General features: G+C 48.8%; 1 protein-coding gene across 1 annotated transcript; it reads left to right on the top strand.

Moving 5' to 3' along the window:
• The first annotated feature begins 712 nt into the window (after positions 1-712).
• LOC149363634 (uncharacterized) lies at positions 713-15,693 on the top strand. The gene is made up of 8 exons (XM_089568579.1): positions 713-762; positions 1,003-1,668; positions 3,256-3,424; positions 4,872-5,011; positions 7,334-7,466; positions 8,816-8,983; positions 12,017-12,145; positions 15,499-15,693. The coding sequence occupies exons 1-8, from the start codon at positions 713-715 to the stop codon at positions 15,691-15,693; spliced, it is 1,650 nt and encodes a 549-aa protein (XP_089424705.1).
• The last annotated feature ends 6,126 nt before the right edge of the window (positions 15,694-21,819 follow it).

The raw sequence follows: 21,819 nt of genomic DNA, 5'->3' as shown, positions 1-21,819 counted from the left end.
GTGGGGGGGGGGGGGTGTTTAATGTTTTATTTTTAGCTTTCTTCTTTGTTTTAATTTTTTTTTAATTCTTTATTTTGTTTTACTTGTTGCGTTGCTTTTTTCTTTTTCCGTCAGGGAAGCAAAGATGGGAGTGAACGAAGACACCGTATTCACTAGACGCGCCTTTGTTCATAGAAACCATCGCGCTGGCATGGTGGAGTGGTTAGCGTGCTCGTGTTCACTCCAGAAACCCCCCGGTTCGATTCCCCAACTCGACTAATTTCAAAATCAGTTTTATTTATTATTTTACTTGGAGCATCACTATCCTTTAAAAGGTTGCATGATTACTAGCCAGAGTACAATTGGCTCTGTTTGAAATTCGCGCATTGTGACGTCACGACCATTTAGACCAATTGAAAAGCGTGGCATTTCTGTCGACAACTCCTGCTTACAACGATGAGGCATTAAAAGCTTCCGCCTTAACATAAGAAATTAGGGGTGGTGTCCGACATGCGTTGTAGTTAATTGCGCCTTGTGTGGTTTTCGCCTTGTTGATGTAGGCGTTTAACATCGTTATTTTACTTAAGATAAGTCTGCAATTCATGCTACCTGGGGCTCTCTGTATAACCCCGTGACAACTCAATACTTTAGGAATGCCGCAGGATAGCCTCAAACAACAGCTTTAAAACGAAAATATCCACTCGACCGAGCGCTTCATCACAGGCCATAGGCCATGAAACCTTCAAATGTCAACCGCGAGAATGTACTCATGAGTGCTATAGTGTAGGTTCGTAATCGTATACGTAATGAGCTTTTTATTCTGGCGACTTCTTTGCCCGACTCGAATATATTTCGCGCATTTTAATATGCGCTTTTATAAACATTTTATGTGTGTGTCTCTATTGTCTAAAAGGTGCATGAGTCATATGGCTTCGAGATAGAAGGGTATTGGGCTTCTTGCCACACAGTGAGCCTGACATCAGTTTTCATTTCGTCTGAAGTATTTCCTGTTTGCACTCGCAGTTCCTCGGGAGCCTACCCCACCTACAACGACGCCAACTACCACAACCACTACAACTACCACTACAACTACGACCACAACTACCACCACCACCACTACGACTACCACAACCACTACAACTACGACCACAACTACCACCACGACAACTACCACCACCACAACTACAACCACTACTACGACTACCACTACAACTACGACCACAACTACCACCACCACTTCGACTACCACCACAACTACCACCACCACAACGACTACCACAACCACTACAACCACGACCACAACTACCACCACCACAACTACCACTACTACTACAACTACGACCACAACTACCACCACCACAACTACCACCACCACAACTACCACCACCACTACGACTACCACAACCACTACAACTACGACCACAACTACCACCACAACTACCACCACCACAACTACTACCACCACAACTACCACCACCACTACGACTACCACTACAACTACGACCACAACTACCACCACCACAACTACCACAACCACTACAACTACGACCACAACTACCACAACTACAACCACCACAACTACCACCACCACAACTACCACCACAACTACCACAACCACTACAACTACGACCACGACCACCACAACCACAACTACAACCACAACTACTACGACGAGCACCACCACTACAAGTATGTCTAACCTTCTACTTCGTGTCAACGTGCATATGTTCAGTCATTACGTTCATATCAGCTTTTCTGACATTGTGTAATATCTCTAATGGCCCTTGATAGATTTAGTGAAATCACTTCATTTTCTTAGGGTAAAACTGTTTTCTGGGTTGAAGTGCGACACTTTTCACTATGCGTTCACTCTCGTTCACGGTATTTTCTGTATCTGCATGCAAAACAACGCAACCATGGACGATGTCCTTGTTCAGTGTGGGAACTTCCAGTTTGTAAAGCAAATTTGAACGATTCGGGTTTAATACAGCTAAGGGTAGTTAAATGGAAGAAAGCATCCAGGACAGGTTATCTGCCGATTCTAGGAGGACGTAGCAGACAGATTACATGGGAAGAGCAAAGAAGTGGCTTGGCGCATAAATGACTGCCACTATTAATATGAAGGTGTCCCACATTGAACCATATGCGACATGTTACATAACATGGTGAGACAAGGCGCAAACATAGGAGCAGTGTAGGCCGACGCAGCGCTCTAGTGAGCAATTTTTTAGTCTATCTTGTTTTATTGCAAGCAGTGCGAGCACCATTTAAGACTAAAATCCACCAGGCATAGCAAGGGAGCACATCTAACCACAGCTCCTTGCTTTATCCTTACCGCTTGTAGCAACACAGGGGCCAGGACCCATGGGGAGGAGACAGGTGTGGTGCGTATTCGGTACCTTCCGCCAGGACTACGGCGCGATAGACCTGGCACGGGCGTGCGACTTCACCTTCATTCCGCTGTACACTCGGGCAAGCCGGGACACCTTGCTAGATGACAGCGACCCAGACGTCCAGAAGATGCTCGCCATGGTCGCTCGCTACCCCAACACAAGCTTCGCCATCAACTTCCCGCATAGGCAAGATTTCCGCTTCTCCGAGAGCTTGCGGCGAAATATAGATCTGCGTAAACACCCTCGGCAAAGTCAAGTTATAAATCTGGCATATGCTTCAACTAATTCCCATCATGTTTTCTTTAACTGTGATCTGGTAGTTGAGATCCGTCCAGAACCATAGTCGGTCCCGCACTTTTCGCACGTTGTCAGATGGCTCATAAAAAGCTTCAGCTAGAATTTATTTCTAGACTGCTTTTCGTGACATAATAAAATTAACAAGGTTCGAGGGGTAGCATCTATCTGATAGCCAACCGCTAGCGGACTGTAGCTTCGCCTCGAATTCTGCCTTCTCTCTACTATAGAATACTTTTCATATGATTCATGTGCAAGCGTCCTAACAGGACCGCAGATAACCATTCTGTTGAGACTGAGTTAGCGACAACTGAGATTCGAAGGTGCAGGACGGCTAAAAGCTTTATAATAAAACTTTACATCTAGATAGAGTTGATACATGTCTCTGGGGCTGTGTGTAAATAGCCAGAGTTTCCCAGGTCCCCACACTTTTTCCCAATTGACATCAAGCCGCGTGACGTAGCCTTGGGAGAGGATCAGCAGGGCCGCCCAGGGTCAAAGGTCAGCCCGTTAAGTGTGCAGTCTCCTACGTCACTATCGTACTGCCCAGTAACCACTGCGCTTCCCATGCGGCTTACTGTTCTTGCAGAAGAACCGCCGACGTGATGGCGCACCTGATGAGTTCGGCAGGACGAAACAAGCTGCAAAATTACTGGTCGAGGAACATATTCCACCATGCTGTCCTCGACCTGGAAGTAAAGCCGTGGCAAGCTCGGTCCATCCAAAACGAAGTCAATGCCGTTTTCAACCTGCTCAGTGTACGTACGGCAGCGACACTTGTACAGCTTTAGCTCTTAAAACGAAGGTTCCTGGTTTATGCGTAGTAGTCCTGGCTGTCCACATCAAGCATCCGTACGAATGGCTGATGGAGCGCAGAAAGAGTGGGGAGGACAGTAGAGGAGGGTCCGCACCGTATGCCGACCATATCGCGCGCGCCAAGGAGCAGTTAGTCAGCCGCCATATAGAGGGCACCAAGGGGAGCGCGCTTATGTGTTGCAGCCAGTACGTGGTCGCCATGGATGAGCTTCTAATCAGTCGCAAGGAGGAGCAATGCAGTGCAGAAATTGGGGCGAAGGACGTGGCGTATAAATGAACCGTCAAGGCTCGCAAGTGGGAACATCAGCAAGCTTAGTAAGGGCCGTTGCATCCGCCAAAGCGTTCGTGGCTAAGGCAATTGACCGACGCCCAACCTAAGGCGCCTGCGAACCCAGAGGTGGGGGCACATGAGCTCCAGGAAGCTCCAAGATGATTCTCAGGCACAGGCTTCGTCAAGTATAAGCCTCCCGTTCGAGGCCAGGATATAAAAGCTAAATTCCTTTCCTCAAGCATAATTTCCTTTCCTCAAATACAATCTACATTTTCTTCATTACAGCCCCTCTTTCTCTTTCTTCTTTTACTCCCACTTCCTCTCTTCCTCTACAAACTAATGATGGGTGTCCACCGAGATATGTGAGACAGTTACTGCGCAATTTTGCTTTCCTCCAATACAATTTTCATTGTCTTCATTGCGGCCTCTCTTTCTTTTTCTTCTTTCACTCCGACTTCCTCCCTTCCTGTACGTTGCGGTTCAGGTGTCCACCGAGGTGACAGAGAATTACTGCGCCATTTCCTTTCCTCAAAACGCGTTGTGTTCAAAGGGCAAGGCATCGCGCCGAGCGGGTGATGGCGTTCCGTTGACTCCCTGGCAGCGCTAAAACACGCTGTCACGTTCCACTCCTAAAGGTGAAGCTTAAGCGTCATTAATTATTAGAGTTAATTAGTATTTAGTAATTAATCAGTAATTGGGCATTGATCAGTAATTTGTAATTACTTAGTAATCAGTCTTTAAATACGTATATCATCATCCAGTGGTGACGTCACCAGTGCCACAGATGCAAAGTGATGAAGAAAACACTTTCGCCCCTACGCACTCTACAGTCAAAATGCCCCCTCAATTTCTTACTTCGATAGCTTGAGCTGTGTCAGAGGTCGCAGAGTATTTGCTGTATGGTTACCGAAGGTGAATAACAGGCGTGTCACATTATCCCCGGGACATTATCAAAGTGGGAGCATTAAATCCCTCATTGGGTAAATGACGTAGCTCATAAAATTCATCACTCCCGTCGTTTATGCGCAATTGATGGCGTCGGAGTCACTACGACGCACCGCAAGCGAAAAGTCGCAGAGTTGTCCTCGTTGAAGACCGTACTTCATTCCCGTACGCAGGCGCTGAGAGACAGGCAGCGGGATCTGAACGGCACCCATCCCAGCGCTCGCGCACCCAATGGCGGCTTCATAATCCTGGGCGTCCGGATCTGGCCGGCCAACGAGGCGTTATTCCTCGGAAACATCAGCGAACACCTGCAGTGAGTGCACAAAGGTTCATTAACTTTTTGTAGCGGTAGCTACACTACGCCAGCCGCTTCTCTTCGTCAACAGGGTAGCACTTTCGCCATGGTTGCACCTCGGCCGTGGTCGCACCGACCTTGAGCCGTTGCCTAGTAACCGCCGCGGTGGACACCCTAACCGCACCGTACGGGAAAGAAGGAAGTGGGAGTGAAAGAAGGAAGAGAAAGAGGGGCCGTAACGAAAAAAAATGAAAATTATATGAGGAAAGGAAATTACGCAATAACTGTCGCACATATCTGGGTGGACCCCCGTCATCCGTTTGTAGAGGAGGGGAGGTAGTGGGAGTTAAAGAAGAAACAGAAAGAGAGGCCGTAATGAAGAAAACGAATTTGAGGAAACGAAATTACGCAGTAACTGTGAATCCACGTACAGGGACGAAGATGAAGAAGGAATAATGCCCAGCGAAACGCAGCGGCGAAGGACTGACTTTGCAATTTGACTCAGCGAGTTCCATTCGGTCAGCTGTAGCGATCGCGTCACTCCAGGTTTAACCACAGCTAAACCACAGCCAATTTTGTTGCGGAAGCAACACTAGGCAAGGTTAATTTTTAAATGAATTTAAGCGCACAAGAACACGCACACAAGAAGAGGAAACACACAGGACAAGCGCTGTCGCTAGCGCCTGTCCTGTGTGTTTCCTCGTCTTGTGTGCATGCTCTTGTGCGCTTAAATTCATTTCAAAATAAGCTATGCACCATCTAGCCCAGACAGAAGCTTTGTTAAATTAACTACGCTAGGTGTCAGCGATGTCGCAGAGCCCTGGAGAGCCCCAACTGCGCATGCGCGAGGAACGAGTGTGAGGCAGTTACTCCGAAATTTCCTTTCCTCAAATACAATTTTCATTGTCTTCATTACGGCCCCCTCTCTCTCTTTCTTCCTTCATTCCGACTTCCTCCCTTCTTGTGCGGTGTGGCTCAGGTGTCCACCGAGATGACAGAATTACTGCTCCTTTTCCTTTTCCTCAAAAAGCGTTGCGTTCAAAGGGCAAGGCATCGTGCCGAACTTGTGGTGAGGTTCCGTGGACTCCCTGGCAGCGCTACCACACGCTGTCGCGTTCCACTCCTTAAGGTGAAGCTTAAGCGTCATTAATTAGCATTTTATGAGTATTTAGTCAGAAATTAGTAATTATGCATTAATTAGTAATTTGTCATTATTTAGTAACTAGTACTTAATTATGTGTGACGTCATCAAGTTGGGACGCCACCAGTGCCACAGAGGCAGTAAAAGTGCTGCGGAAAATGTTTTCGCCTCTATGCACCGCAGACAAAGTGCCCCGTGAGATGCCGCCGTCGCTGCGATTGCCGCGCCATTGCTTCCGTAATTCTACTCTGGATGGCTATTGGTCAAACCACAGCCAGTTTATTGTTGGCATTCTTGATGCTGCCTTTGATGCCCTCGGGACCTGCGTTTTGTACCACGCTCAGCCGATTCTTAACAGCCGCTCTTTGCCGGTCATTCTTTTGAAGCAAAAAGCTTCACTACGCGGATCACAGCCGAGCTTTGCGCGAGCCGAACTGGTGAGTTATGCGCATGCGCGAAACCGAGTGACGTCACGCGCCGCGCAGGTGGTCGCTCCTCGCCGCAGCCGTCGCCTGACCTTTCGGCGCAGCCGCGCGCTACTGCGCATGTGCGTCGCCTCCTCGCTGTCGCTACAACTGCGCGCTTCGCCTTCTCGCCCACCGTTTAACCTTCCGTTGCAGCCGCGTGTTGCCCGCGTCGCAGCCGGCAACCCTCCTCTCCGCATTCCTGCGGGCAGTTTTAACCGCGCCGATTTCCGTCTCCTCCTCCGCCTCCGTACAGGCAGTGTGTGGACGGCCGAACGCCTCCACCGTTATCGTGGTGCTCCCAGTGCATTGTGCGCGAACTGCGACAGCCATGACGTCAAACCAGGCATAACTGAAGCTTTTTCGTTTGTATAGCTGTACCAGAAAAGCCACTGCCTTTTTTTTGTGCTCTTACTAGCGAGAATCTGAAGGATCACAATAGAATCAGAGTCCAAATACAATCAGAATAGATGGATAAGTGAAAGACACTAGCACAAGAACTGGAAAGAGAATCAGAATTGGAACAGACTGGCGAGTGGATGTAATAACTATCGCATTTCCTTCTCATCAATTCACTTGATCGCCACTAAATCTTTTTTGCTTTTAACTTCCGTAAGACGGCCTAAAAAAAGAAAAGGCCAAGTTGGGTCTGTAGAAGTGCTTGCCCGATAACTTTCGCCGATGCTCCATTGCAAAGCTAGCGTTTTTGTCGCCGTTTCGCTCACTGTTGCTCAGACGGTTTCCTGTGGAAGGCATCATCCCCTGGACGCACTTCACGGAGGATGAGTTCGCCGCCGGCTACCCGCAGTGCGTCATCACTGGGGCGTCGCCCCGGAATAGCACCAACAACAACAACATCGTCAGCACAGTAAGGAGCGCTATCCGTGGCGTGGGCTGCCGTCGTTACAGCGCTGACGTTGACTCCACTTGTATTAAAGGCTCATTTTTCCTTTAATTCGATACCGTTAGAAGTCTCATCGAGCAAAAAATGTGTCGGTCATAAAATTCGCTGATTGGCTGAAGCAAAGTGAGATTACCGGAGCGGACAATTCCTATTGGCTTGTTGGAAGTGGTGACGTCATCAGAACGGAAGTAGTCACTTCCGGTGAAGGCATCAATAGCTTCTGATGCTATCACATTTCCAACATGTAGTGCAGTGTAAGCACGTAATGTAAGCAGGTCAACCCCGCCGGATGGCCAAGTACCGCGGCGAACCAGTCAGCCCGTCGGACGAGCCGAGCCTCAAGGTCCCGCTACGGTCTGCCAACGCTGCCTCCCACTGCTCCTCGGTAGTGATTAAGGGGAAGGGGCTGATAGGGCAGGTCCACATGATATGGGATAGGGTAGCGTGCCCATTGCAGAATCTGCAGTTGGGAGAGTAGACGGTGATGTAGATATGGGATAAAAGTGCGGGATTTGAGAAGGCGTGCTTAGAGGCTGGCGCCAGGAGATTTCGCGCATGCAGGATAGGGACCTGTCGGCCGATGGTAAGGGTGTCGATCAAGTGGGTAATTTTGGTTGATTTTGTGGTAGGCATAGTCAACTGGTCCCTCGGTTGCCCGGCACCGTGATGATGATATTCGCTGGAAGACGGCCGGATAGTAATGCCTCGGGTATATGAGTAGGCTGCCGGGACCCTGGGAGGGTCGAGGGTGCGGGTGTCCAGGTCAGCTGGATGGTGTGTGTTAGTGTGTGTGTGTGGGGGGGGGGGGGGGGTTAGATTGTAGGAGGAGGAAAGTGATGGAAGATATCCGGTCTTTAGAGAATTTGATTGCGGTTTTGGAGTCACTGATAACGATTTATAGGGCTGGGCTGAAGGATGGCTAGCACGACGGCTGCCTCGTCGGTGATATCAGGGGAGGCAATGCTTTAAGGTAAGGTCTCTGTAATGCTCTAAGCTTGAGGGCACACGAATTAACTAAACTCCTCACGTTATTTTTGTACACCTTTTTTTTCTTCCCGGTGAATGTTTTCAATCTTGTACTGTCTTTCAAGGTCTTAAGCACTTACATCATTGTTTTGAAGACATGGACGATAGTATCGCCTTGTTCAGAACAACGGGGGCATATAATACATAAACTCTGGAAGAACATTAGTAGAGTTTTAGTAGAACTCTAGACGTGGATTAGTACCATATTAGCAGAACACTGGAAGAGGTTTAGAGGAAGAGAGCGCATTGCTGCACTCTTCGTCGCTGTGACAGCAGTCGCTCGTTAGTTCCAGGCAATGGACTGGGTGCAGAACAGCACCTCATGGAACATCTATCCGTCGGTGGCCATGTCGCTGACTATGTGCACGCGTGTCTACATGACATCCACGCAAGGGGTCGCCCATTTCGGGGATACCTGCGTGGACGCCGGCACACCTCCGGGCACCTCGGAAACGGTGAGGGAACGGCATGTCTTTGTCATCATAGTATACCTGTGTATACATATGTCGCTACTTGTCACTGCGGGCTTTGCTGGAGACTCTCCTATGTGGATACTTGTTGCTATGTAGTCCGTGCTTTCTAAAGGATATACCAGATAGGCCAGGTAATTTTAAGTCCATTTTTGTAGTTTGTGTAACGCATGGCTCCTATCATGCCAGTTCAGAGATGTATACGTGTTGGGCAACAAATGCCAAGCCGCCATATAGAACACTAGAACAATTCACGTGCAGTTCCAATTACTAACCTCCTTGGAAAGACAACTACAATTTTTCCAAAGACCTATCTGTGACCCTGCTAAAATCATCTGTGTTCTAATCTAGAAGAGCTGTAATGTGCCTGTTATAATAGTTTTATTTTTGACAGGAATCTCTCTATTCTCAGAGAAAGAGAAAACAATGGAATTTATACCGGGTGTCCCAGCTAACTTGAACCAAGGGTTTAAAAATGAAATATTGGGGTCAGGAGAGTGAAACTACCTGCATATTGGTGACAGGCATTTGGCGCACCACAGGAAATTTTTTGTATTGCAATTACTTAACTAGTAATTAAAATAATTTTTTTTTTAATTTTTAATATTGACTTTAGACACTAAGTGTGATTCGCAAAGTTGGAGAGCACTTTCAGAAACCCCCATTCCATTATTCGCCATAAAGAAAACCTTACGTGTACCTCTTTTTTCGAGCTCGAAAGAAAGCCCGCGAAATACAAAAAAAAACCACGTGACGAGCGCATTCGCGCGCCGCGATCGTGCTGCTCTCAACCGTGCTTTCAGTGAACGAAATCAGCTCCGGTATTCATTCGGCGGCCCCGTTTCAGAGGCAGGCCGATATCTTGGTGGTGGTTTCTTCGGCCGTGTCAGCCAGTTCGCGCGTGACGGTGTAAATTGCAGCGAGTGCGCTGCGCTTTGCAGTCGCGATAAAGACTGCCAAGCTCGAAGTTTTCAAATGAGAGGAGTTTTATTTGCCAGTTGCAAAGAAAATAAAAGTGGCGGTTTATGGCTTGGCTGTGCGGCGATGACAGCCGTGGCATGCGGTTGTCCTGACTCCATTTCATTTCGGTTTCTTACCAATTATAAAAAGTGCTCGAATAGGTCACCTTGTGCGACGATACAGCTATGGCATCTTGTAACCAAATCAGCCGTTGCATTTCGTATGACAGCCTCAGGCATGTTTAAACAGACTTCCGTTATTTTGTCTTTAAGGTCTTGCGGTGTGGAAGTTGGTGTGCTGTACACCTTGTCCTTGATATGACCCCACAAAAAGTAGTCCAGAGGTGTCATATCAGGAGACCTGGCTGGCCAGTTCACGGGACCTAGTCGTCCTATCCATTTCTGCGGGAACGCTGCGTCGAGCCAGGTCCGAGCCTTGGCGCTGCTGTGCGCGGGGGCGCCATCGTGTTGAAACCACACATTTGTGGCCCTGGCGAGCGGTAGATCCGAAAGGAAGTCGTCAACGGGTCCTCTGAGGATATCATTGGTGTAGCGATCTGCTGTCAGCGTCTGGTCGAAAAACACAGGCCCGATCAAACTACCGTCGAAAAGTCCACACCAAACACTAAATGACCACTGGTACTGGTGCTGCGTCTGTAAAACCCAGTAGGGATTTGAATCGCTCCAGTAATGAGCATTGTGCAGGTTCACCTGTGAATTGCGCGAAAAACTAGCTTCGTCACTCCATATCACTTTGTTCAAAAAATCCGGGTCGTCCTGCATCTTTATCAGAATCCAATTAGCAAAATCGGTCCTGTTTTGGAAGTCCCGTGGCAACAGATTTTGATGAAGCTGTACGTGGTACGGATGCAGGCGGTGTTTGCGCAGTATTCGCCAAACTGATGACCTGGAGACTCCGGTATCCTCGCTCACGCTGCGCACGCTTGCTTGGGGTTCCAGAGCGAACAGCGATAAAATATGCGTCTCGAAGTCCTCGTCAAAAACAGGTGCTCTGTGTCGTGTGGACGTAAAACTGCCCATCCGTCGCAGCGTCTCGAAGGCACGCAGGATCGTTACTGAACTTGGCCGCCTGCCTGGGTGCCATTGTTGCATAAGGTCTGCAGCGCGCCTTCTGTTCCCATGACATGCACCTAGAGCCAGAACCATGTCTGCTTTCTCTTCATTTGTAAACGGCATGTCTGCAGTGCTAGTAATCACTACACCAAAGATTCAGTCTCGCATGAGAGTGGCATAAGAAGAGCACACGACAAACTGTGCTTCACCGCTGCTTCCAGCTTTCAAAATCCTCATTAGGAAACTGCAACACACAGCCGCCAACACCTCGCGGCGAAACATTATTCCCTGTATTTCTCTTTTGCTTCTGAGTGACAAAGCAGACTCGCCATCTCAGTATCTTATCAGATTGGGACTAAGTCGTCGTCGCCGGGTGCCAACTAGCTGACGCGGACGAAAAACCCCCGCCAAGATATCGGCCTGCCGCTGCAACGGGGCCGTCGAATAAAGGCCGGAGCTGATTTCGTTCACTGAAAGCACGGTTGAGAGCAGCACGATCGCGACGCGCAAATGTGCTCGTCACGTGATTTTTTTTGTATTTCGCGGGCTTTCTTTCGAGCTCGGAAAAAGAGGTACACGTAAGGTTTTCTTTATGGCGAATAATGGAATGCGGGTTTCTGAAAGTGCTCTCCAACTTTGCGAATCACATTTAGTGTCTAAAGTCAATATTAAAAAATTTAAAAAAATTATCTTAATTACTAGTTAAGTAATTGCGATACAAAAAATTTCCCGTGGTGCGCCAAATGCCTATCACCAATATGCAGGTAGTTTCACTCTCCTGACTCCAATATTTCATTTTTAAACCCTTGGTTCAAGTTAGCTGGGACACCCGGTATGAGCAACATAAGCTTTTGCTCATCAAATCCGTCGCCTCCTGAAACACTGCCTTCAGATAAAGCAGCAGATGCGTCCGGCGCTTCGACATGCTGGTGACGGTGCATATTCGGTTCACTCTATTAGGCTCTTGTATATTTTTTTTTTTCAGTACTGCAACGACCCCATGAAGTTGTACCTCAATTTCTCAATCATGGCAGACGAGACCGCATACGCCGTTCCACCCAACTTTACAGAATACCTGGCAGTCTTCGAAGTCATCTACACTGCTACGCTTAAGGTGAAGAGCTTAATTATGCACCGGCTCTTTCTTATCTCCATCGCTACCAAGTTGCCAATGAGTAAATAGATCGCCGTTTAGTTTCGCAACAGTATTGGAAGCCGTGCAGGAAATCAGAACTGAACTGTAGCGCAGCAGAAGACGAAAAACTAAGACACGAACAGCAGGACAGGACATGTCATCACAAGCGCGAGCAGGATCGTTTTCGTACAAACGCAACCTTTCAGATCAGGAATATATGAGTACAGTGCTACCACATATAGCTCCTAATCCGCGTATCTTTTCAGTTTCACTTGGTGTCCTTATTTGGTCGCTTTCTTGCTTCTCTATATTTTGGCTCCGGTGTATTTCATCCGAGTCATGTTGCGAAGCTGATGTGGCGCAGTACCTCTTCTGTGTAGCTACTAGCCTTGGTGCCTCAGGGGTTTAGCATTCGGCTGCCCATCCTATGGTCGCGGTCTTGAACTCGGCCATGGCGGCCGTAATTCAATGGAGGCGAAATGCAAAAACTCGTGTGTTGCGCGATGTCAGCACAAGTTAAAGAACTCAAGGTGATCTAAGCTAATCTGCAGCCCTCCACTACGGCGTCCCTTACAGCTTGAGTCGCTTGGGGGGAGGGGAGGAGGGGAGGGGTGTAAAACTCTTCTCTTGCGCACACTTCCCCCCTCCCAGTAACGGAAAGATGCACATGCTGCCGGTGGGACAGCGCGCACCGCTCTGTGTATGTACTGCGGGGAGCCAATATCCAAAGGGCTGTTAGGGCAACGGAACAGATTGCAAGTCCAGACCAATGAGTGCAAAGTGGAGGTCAGGGCGAAAGGCCACTGCTGTGCACTGGACCTAACGGGGCTGATGATCAATACGTCCTCATCATCAGCCCGACTACGCCCACTGCAGGGCAAGGGCCTCTCCCATGTCTCTCCAATTAACCCTGCCCTTTGCCAGTTGCGGCCACTGTATCCCCGCTGACTTCTTAATCTCATCCGCCCACCTAACTTTCTGCCGCCCCCTGCTACGCTTGCCTTCTCTTGGAATCTACTCTGTTGCCCTTAAAGGGGCCCTGCACCATAATCTGAGTGCATTGTTTTGCTTCCTTGTTGTAATTGTTGAGTTATGGCGACGCTATTACCACCGGTCATAACACGCATATTTCTGTATTTAATATTTTAAGTTGCTCGAGAATCAAAATCATGGCACTGACGGCATCGACACACAGCGGTGGTCTTTTGCATTTTTGCAGCGGATATGACTTCAGCTGGCGTGTGATTATGATTGGATGAACAACTAATAACAAGCTAATTGTGTTCGTGAGCAAAAATATGTTATGTTTTGTTGTGTCCTTTTATATTAAATTGAAAAAACTAGCATCTTTTCTTACGCAAAAGCATTTCAAAGCCTGTTAGAAAAAAAAGCCCCACCAGAGGCGCTGGCTATTACTTTGCATCAAAGAACTTCGTGGCCTCCTGCTGCACCGCTCTGCCCAAGCTCAGCCCACAACCGCACTTCGCCGCCGTTACCGCCGTGCAGCAGTGCCTGAGCGCTGCTTGGCTTGGTATACAAATATCGCAAGGAAAGACAAGATCGCCTTGTTATCAGAAAGACTGCCAGCTATACTCGAGCAGCGACAAAGCATGCCTGCTTATGTTGCGAACTTACGGCAACGGCACCGCTCGCGGGCGCTCCGGGCGACGAGCTCTGCTGCTGCCTGGCTGTCGTGGTCGTCGCTAGGCCTATAGCTCGTTTCGCGTCGAAGTCGCTGCGGCCGACGCTTCGGAAGGCGCCTGCGCTATAATAAAAGGCCTACTCTTCACACCGCTTTTCTGTCAACAGCATTATCTTGCAATAAAATAATAGCGTGATCAATTTCCGCTACGACCTCAGCAGCGGAGCTAGCGGGCGCCAGTCGAGCCGGACTCGGTCGGGTCAGAGGCAGCTGCGAGGCGGTTCTCGCAATAAATTCGCTCGTGCCACAGTTCTCCCTTTTACCAGCAACTCGGTATTGGCCAGTGACCCAGAAAAACGGTATATTTCTCATTTTCCTATCCCAGGCTTTATTACTTACGTCAAGAACACTCTTTAGCTCGTTTTTATGATGCCGGCAGACGGGATCCCGTCTGCCGACGTCCAGGCTGGCCGGCCGGCTGGCTCGGCTTACTTCACGTTCGCACAAGAAAATACAAAAACAGCCATGCTACCTGAAAGGGTGCTTTCTAGATTCGAGCAACGACAGCATGCCTGTACTAGAGTGGAGCTTTCGGCTCCTTCGCCCACGTGCTTGTAACCATGGAAACGACGCCGTCAGCGGAAACGTGTTACAGCGACCAGGAAACCACGAGAAGATATTTTCCGGGACGTTGTGCTGACGTGCACGTGCACGCTGTTTCGATTGGCCTCGCCGCGTGTCGTCATTGGGTGAGTGAAACGGCAAAGAGAAGACCGGGAAAATTTGAGTCGAGGGCAATTTTTTGTTTGCTTGTATTTTGAAAATTCATTCCTTAATAACTCCCGTTCTAGTGCACCGATTCCAGTAATTCTTTTTGATTCGGTATCTGCGTGTCATGAATAAATCATCTAAAGCATGTGAAAAAAGCGTTGCTGGGCCCCTTTAAGGACCAGCGGTTATCTTGCCTTCGCGTTACATGCCCTGCCCAAGACCATTGCTTCCTCTTGATTTCGACTAGGATGACATTAACCCGCGTTTGTTCCCTCATCCACTCTGCCCGCTTCCGATCACTTAATGTCACACAGGTTATCATTTTTCTTTCCATAGCTCGCTGTGTTTATTTATACAAATACAAACACCTCACAGGTTCCACACTTGGAACATTGTGTGAGGGGAGGGGTTACAATATTTAGCAGACAAGAGATGGTACAAAGTGGAAAGAACAAAAGTAAACAATATTAAATACATTGTACTGCAAACAATTATACACCGTACTTGAAGAAACCCATATTATATTGACACAGAACAAAAAACAGCGAACAAATAGCGGCACTGCATGGATTTGACTACACATACGAACACAATTTATGTACAATATCATGGATGCATGAAGGTGGTCAATTCGTGTTTGAACATTAATGGGTCACGTATGGTAGCAATGCAATCCGGAAGACCATTCCAACACTTGATAGCACGTGGCAAAGCAGAAGAATTAAACGCGAGTGTTCGGCCGAATAGACGTTGGAAGCTAAGATTATTATGTAGGCGACGTGAAGTGCGCATTGGGCGTGTGCCTTAACTTAAGCTGAACCCTTTTCGTTAGTCTCCATGTTCCTGCCCCATATAAACGTGGAGTTGGGTGCAAACCAATTCTTCCGCTAACCCACTCTTGCACATCCATTCCTCCCAGTTGTGCGAAGTCAGGCGCCGTTACGGGGCGAATGTCAGCTTGGCCCTGTTCGACGTCGAGTGCGAGGATTGGCGGAACGCGTGTAACACCACCGACTCCCAAGTCATCGCCGGTACTAACAGGATCCGACGTATCTACGAATACAGCGAGCGCCTGACGGATATAGTCCTCCAGAACGACCCCTTCTGTCCGTGACGAAGACCTCTGGTGACGCCGTCCCTCCTGAAGCATCGTTTTGTGCTGGTGTGCATACAACTCACACCGAACGCATGGATGGCGTGCCAGTGAATACGTGACGGTGCGCAACCTATTGACGCAATTGGGGACGAGCCTTATTGTTGATAGGGCGAATATTAATCGTTTATTCGAAAACTTTCTGCGCGTATTTGACGTATGCAGTGCTCCAGGAGTATAAGCGTTTTGCTTCGAGTATGACGATAATTTAGCGGCATTCGTTTTTTGCGTGTATTTTTTATGACTGTTATCTCCTGCGAGTTCATATTCTGCGATTGGAGCTCGTTTGAGATGCATGTGAGCTTTTTTCGGTTTTTCTAGTATGGTGCGCGAAAGGTTTTTGCACGCTGGCGTACTTGCAGCGTGTCATTGTGCCGCAATATACCTGTTCGCGTTATATCTGTTCGCAATATATCCGTTCACTCGGATTCGCGTAATTTTGGGTAATGAGTGTAAGTAGAAATGCTTCAGCCCCCGGATATCTTAGGTCTACACGAGTGAGGTATAGGATGCACCAGTTCGATTAAGTGTACGCATCACACGTGTGCGAGGTGTCGTACGTTACCTGCGTTGAAGTGCATATGCGCGTACTAAGGTACACCCTGTATCATGTATTGAAGCACACGTGTTCTCCTGAATTACACCACGTATCATCCCGCTGCACTATTGTAATAAGAACGCTGCGTGTTTGAAACCCACGCCGAGAGTAGATTGCGTCGCAAGAGGGTGTTTCTGGTACTACGTTTATGGCGGGTTTTCATGGTCGTGCAAAAGTGCGCTCGTTCCTTTGATGATATTCACCCGGGAGGCGTTTTTCTCCCGCGACAGGGACAGCCTATACAGGTGACGACTTTGCATGATAATTTAGTGTAAAATGTATTAAGTTTGTCTTGATGTGTGTATATTGGACCTTATAATACGTGCAACGTGTCCCTGTATTGCTTTTTGCGTATACTGTTTGCAGTCGCCACCGTACGGCCTGTCCGGGCTGCCTATAAGGCAGCCTGATATTCCTGTTATTGTCGATTTATAGCGCGTACAGAGTGTTGCTCACTTTCCAATAGCATTATATGCCCACCAAAGCTTAAGCCTTGGTATCGCACAACTTATTCATATTTATCATCTTTCGGCCGATTATATTGATCTGCTGCGAACATTTTTCGTTGTTTGGTGCTGATATGCGCAAAATGTGGGAGCAAGTAACGTAAGGGGAGCCGCACCCACCCGCCCAGAGGATTCGTGCACTCCTACTACGTGCGATGCTCCAACCGACATTCCAAGTTTCTCCACTCACTTCGAGCCACCAGTGTCCTTTGCGCGTGACTTGTTAGTCCGTCTGTGGACTGTGTGAGAAGGATCACGGACTATCACAAGCGTGGCGAGGATCGTTGCTGAAGCCGGGAATCGATGGACCAACACATGGACAGATCTACTTGTGTGGCGGCCGCTTGAACACTCCGCAGAGAATACATAAACTGACTTCCGTTCTCGACTGCCGCGCTTCGTTGCTGTCTGGGTCTGTTGCATGAAGTGTTTCCGTGAGCATTGAGCCTCATGGTGTTTTAAAAGAAACTAATTAAAAATGATTAAAGGTGTTAAAGTAAAAATAAAATTCGAACTGCAATCTTACACATTCTAAAGCAGTGCTCTAATCCATTATGCCGCATTTTTTGACATTTTCCATTACAATGCGCCAGGTGGTGCAGCTGGTTACCTGCCCTGTACCGTTGACTGTTCGGAAACACGCTTCTGCGCTGCCGTTTATTGCGCTATCTCATATAATTTCGTGCGCTTGGAGGCGAATTAGCACCTTTACCTAGCCGCGATCTTCATTTCTAGCAGAACGTAATTCATTCTAAAAAATTATCCTTATTTCCCGGCTATTAAAGTTAACTGAAGAACAGGACCACTCATTTTTCAGTTGAAATTTTAGACAGTGTATTGCGTGAAAAACTTGATGAACACAACGTCACTGAATATGCGTTCCGTTGCTCGCGCAGATGAAAACGCTTTCAACTACCCAGTTGGTATTCTCATGGGTACACTCATATCAAATCGCCTCTAGCACTTTCACATTTATTACTTCAGGTGTACTGCTGCATGGCAGTACCCCTCCTAACGCACGAGCAAGATGAAACAATTACAAGATATTCCTGCATAAAATGTTGTGACATAAAATGTTGTGGGCGGAGCGAGGGTGACGACCTGAGGACAGGCAGCGCGTACGGCTACAAGTAGAGTACTCAGCGCGACAGAAGGCGGCAATGGCCGAGCTCGCGAAGGTGAAGGCACTTCACAAATGCGATTCGTAATGGCGCTTCAACGGCTAAGTTTTTAGACTCCTGTTTTGAGAGATCCAATCAATACCATTTCCGAAACAGCCCCTTCCTGCCCTCTACTCCATCATTGCTCCAAGAACCGTTTTGTAGGCCCTGAGGCCCCCCTTGCCGTCGCGGAAAACACTGGCGCACGTTGGCAAGACTGGCAGATTCGGTTTGTATGCGCTTTTCGGCATCGTGTTGCGCTCTCGGTGTGTGGGTTGAAGGCTGCCGCAACACACACGTCGACCGGGCACTAAACGCCAGCTCTTCTATGTCTCAATGTGCTTTGCCCGCTATCCGCACGAGCATTTTCATCAACCGCTTGCTCGCGCCGACGGGAACAATGTATTAAGCATGAAATGCTTTTAGCTCCCGCTGTCAGCAGTGTGGTGACGTCACGTCGAGACCAAGAGCCAACATCCGGGCGCTGAATTCCACTCATCCGGGCACTGAAACGAGAGCATCCGGGCACCGTACGAGATTTAGACACTCAGCTCTCCTACAGGACCGGCATACAAGCGCCGGTAGCTTCGCGTCGAACGGGTGGTGGCGTTCCTCGCTTCCTGTACGGTGTGGCTCGGGTGTCCACCGAGATGACAGAGGATTACTGCGCCATTTCCTTTCCCCAAAAAGCGTTGCGTTCAAAGGGCAAGGCATCGCGCCGAACGGGTGGTGGCGTTCTTCCCTTCCTTTAGGGTGCGGTTCGGGTGCCCGCGAGATGACAGCATTACTGCGCCATTTCCTTTCCTCAAAAAGCCTTGCGTTCAAAGGGCAAGGCATCGCGCCGAACGGGTGGTGGCGTTCCTCCCTTCCTGTACGGTGTGGCTCGGGTGTCCACCGAGATGACAGAGGATTAGTGCGCCATTTCCTTTCCCCAAAAAGCGTTGCGTTCAAAGGGCAAGGCATCGCGCCGAACGGGTGGTGGCGTTCGTCCTTTCCTTTACGGTGCGGTTCGGGTGCCCGCCGAGATGACAGAGAATTACTGCGCCATTTCCTTTCCTCAAAAAGCCTTGCGTTCAAAGGGCAAGGCATCGCGCCGAACGGGTGGTGGCGTTCCGTGGACTGCCTGGCAGCGCTACAACACTCTGTCGTGTCATTAATTAGCAGTTAATTAGTATTTAGTCATTAATCAATAATTAGTCACTAACTAGTAATTTGTCATTCGTCATCAATTGTGTGACGTCATCCAGTGGTGACGTCACCAGGGTTACATAGGCAATGTGGCGCGGAAAACGCTTTCACCTCTACGCACTTTAGACAGTTTCGAACGCGCTGCATATACATACATTCTTGTCAGGCCTGCGTCTCGTCGTGTCCGCTTACGCTTCGTGTTATGCCCGTAAACATTTCATGCTTACTCTACTCTCGGTTACGGGACAGGCAGATTTTATGTACTCAATAGACAGACGAATGTTGGGTGAGTCTCTTGTAACCCTGCTTTGCGGTTCGTCAAATGTTTCTCGATTCCCAGCTGTAGTCAGAGGGTAAAGCCGCGTCTCTCCCTTCGGCCATCGAGTTGAGCGTGCTTTTGATGCGTGTTAATCGAGCGAGTGTCGGTGCTAAGCCTCCGTCCGCAGGTCGAGAAGTCCCGATCTTTAGCGGTGGCTGTCCCTGCCACTAGCCCACACCCCGATTCACGTGTGTCCACGCCCTTCGTTCTATTTTTTTTGCTTGCTTTTAGAGCGCAGCTCTTTGGCGTCCGTTCCTGGGTTTCGCGTCGGCGTCGGCCTCGTAACCAGCTCCGCCCCCCTTTCATCCCCCCAGCGCTATCGGCGTCAGCGGCACCAGTCAGTCGCTGCTATCTCTTCCCTCGGTGGACGGACGGACGGCCGGACGGACGGACGGACGGACGGACGGACGGACGGACGGACGGACGGACGGACGGACGGACGGACGGACGGATGGATGGATGGATGGATGGATGGATGGATGGATGGATGGATGGATGGATGGATGGATGGATGGATGGAAAGCGCCCCCTTTGAAACGGGGCGGTGGCAACCGCCACCGTGCTCAGCTGTCCTTTTTTTTTCTCTTTTTATTTCGTTTTTTTTTAATTTTTTTATATTTTTTCCGTGGTTTTGTGACGTCACGGCACCACGTGACGTGACGTCACCAAACCACGTGACGTGACGTCACGTGGTTTGGTGGCTGCCCGGCTGCTCCCAAGGGCTGAACTGAGTGATTGCAATATGCTACGCGTAGAAGACTGTTGCTAGCCCCGGCATCTGCTGCCGCTGCTAGAAGCACCTGAGCTGGGGCAGAGGAAATAAAGGATAGCAGGCAGTGTGTGGAAGTGAAATGAAAGAGATGAGGGGGCAGTAGAAAGGACAGGGGGAGAGGTACACTGGCAATAAATCTATTTACATATTAACATAATAACATATATACAGGTCGCAACCTGTGGGCGAATATATTTGGATTTTTTTTAGTCCAATAAAGAAAACAGAGGTGGCCGCCAATGTGGATGTCAATATGGTACTCGTTACGACGTACTGGTAATTAATAACTGCGTTTATGTTGCACATGGTAAAACAGCCTTCATTCTGTTGTCTCTATAAGAAATAGTGTTAGTATACTGTTTTTGTTTTTTTTTTTTTTACTCGCTCCTCTCATACAAAATGTTCAGCCCTACCGGAGCGGCATATCTGAAATCGTATTTTAGCTGAGCTGACAGGGGCAAACCGCTGGTTGCAAGTCCTCGTTATAAAATCTCGAGCTGCAGCAAGAAAATAACTGACCACCCTTCTGTGCAATCAAAAATTCATCATCATCATCATCAGCCTGACTACACCCACCGCAGGGCATAGGCCTCTCCCACGTCTCTCCAACTAACCCTGTCCTTTTTCAGTTGCCGCCACTGTATCCCCGCAAACTTCTTAATCTCATCCGCCAACCTAACTTTCTGCCGCCCCCTGCTACGTTTGCTTTCTCTTGGAATCCACTCCGTTACCCTTAAGGAAAAGCGGTTACCTTGCCTTCGTATTACATTCCCTGCCCAAGCCCATTTCTTCCTCCTGATTTCAACTAGGATGTCATTAACCCGCGTTTGTTCCCTCACCTACTCTGCCCGCTTCCGATCTCTTAAAGTTACACCTATCATTTTCAAAAATTGCTTGTTTGTAAACAATTTACAACATACAACACGAAATGTTTCTTGACTGTTAGTTATTCTCGAATACGATTGCGTTATAGGGGAAATTTCGAAGTGGCGGCTGCCCTGTTAGCTGGCTTCAGCCACACCGATCCGCTTGGCCCCGCTCTCCGTATGGCTCATACGGTAGCGGAACATAGGCTTCAGTTTGCCGGCACGTTTCTGGGTGAGCGTTTCTCATCCGCAGTAGCGATTTAGCTGGCCGGCTGGCACGGAGCGGTTGCACAAACGCACTCTGTTGTTGTTGTTGTGACTGAGAGAAGGATGAAGAGGAAATTGCACGGGCCTGCTACTGGCTCGAGCCAAGCCACCACCGCTGCCACGTGCAGATAGAGGAGAGTTAAAAGATCAGAGGAAAGAGAAAAAGTAAAGAAAAGATGCGCGTCGCAGCAACAACTGCGTCCGCCGGAGCGGACGCTGCTCAAAAAGAAGCGGCCGAAGCCGCGTTCGCCGAAGCAAGAACAGATACTCCTTTTTTAACGAGATTTGGCTTTGAGTGTCAAAACTCTCTATTAGGTGCTCCACATCGGCTGTCAGGCATGCGAGTCCGTTTTTAAAGCGAAAGCTCTACTCCTCGAGGTACAACTTCCGAATTGGATGCGGATGAGACAA

The sequence above is a fragment of the Amblyomma mixtum genome, chromosome 2 (assembly GCF_055824585.1).
Source record: "Amblyomma mixtum isolate Tamu chromosome 2, ASM5582458v1, whole genome shotgun sequence".
Classification (NCBI taxonomy): Eukaryota; Metazoa; Arthropoda; class Arachnida; order Ixodida; family Ixodidae; genus Amblyomma; species Amblyomma mixtum.
The sequence above is the reverse complement of the archived record's forward strand: the minus strand, read 5'-3'. Positions and strand labels throughout refer to the sequence as shown.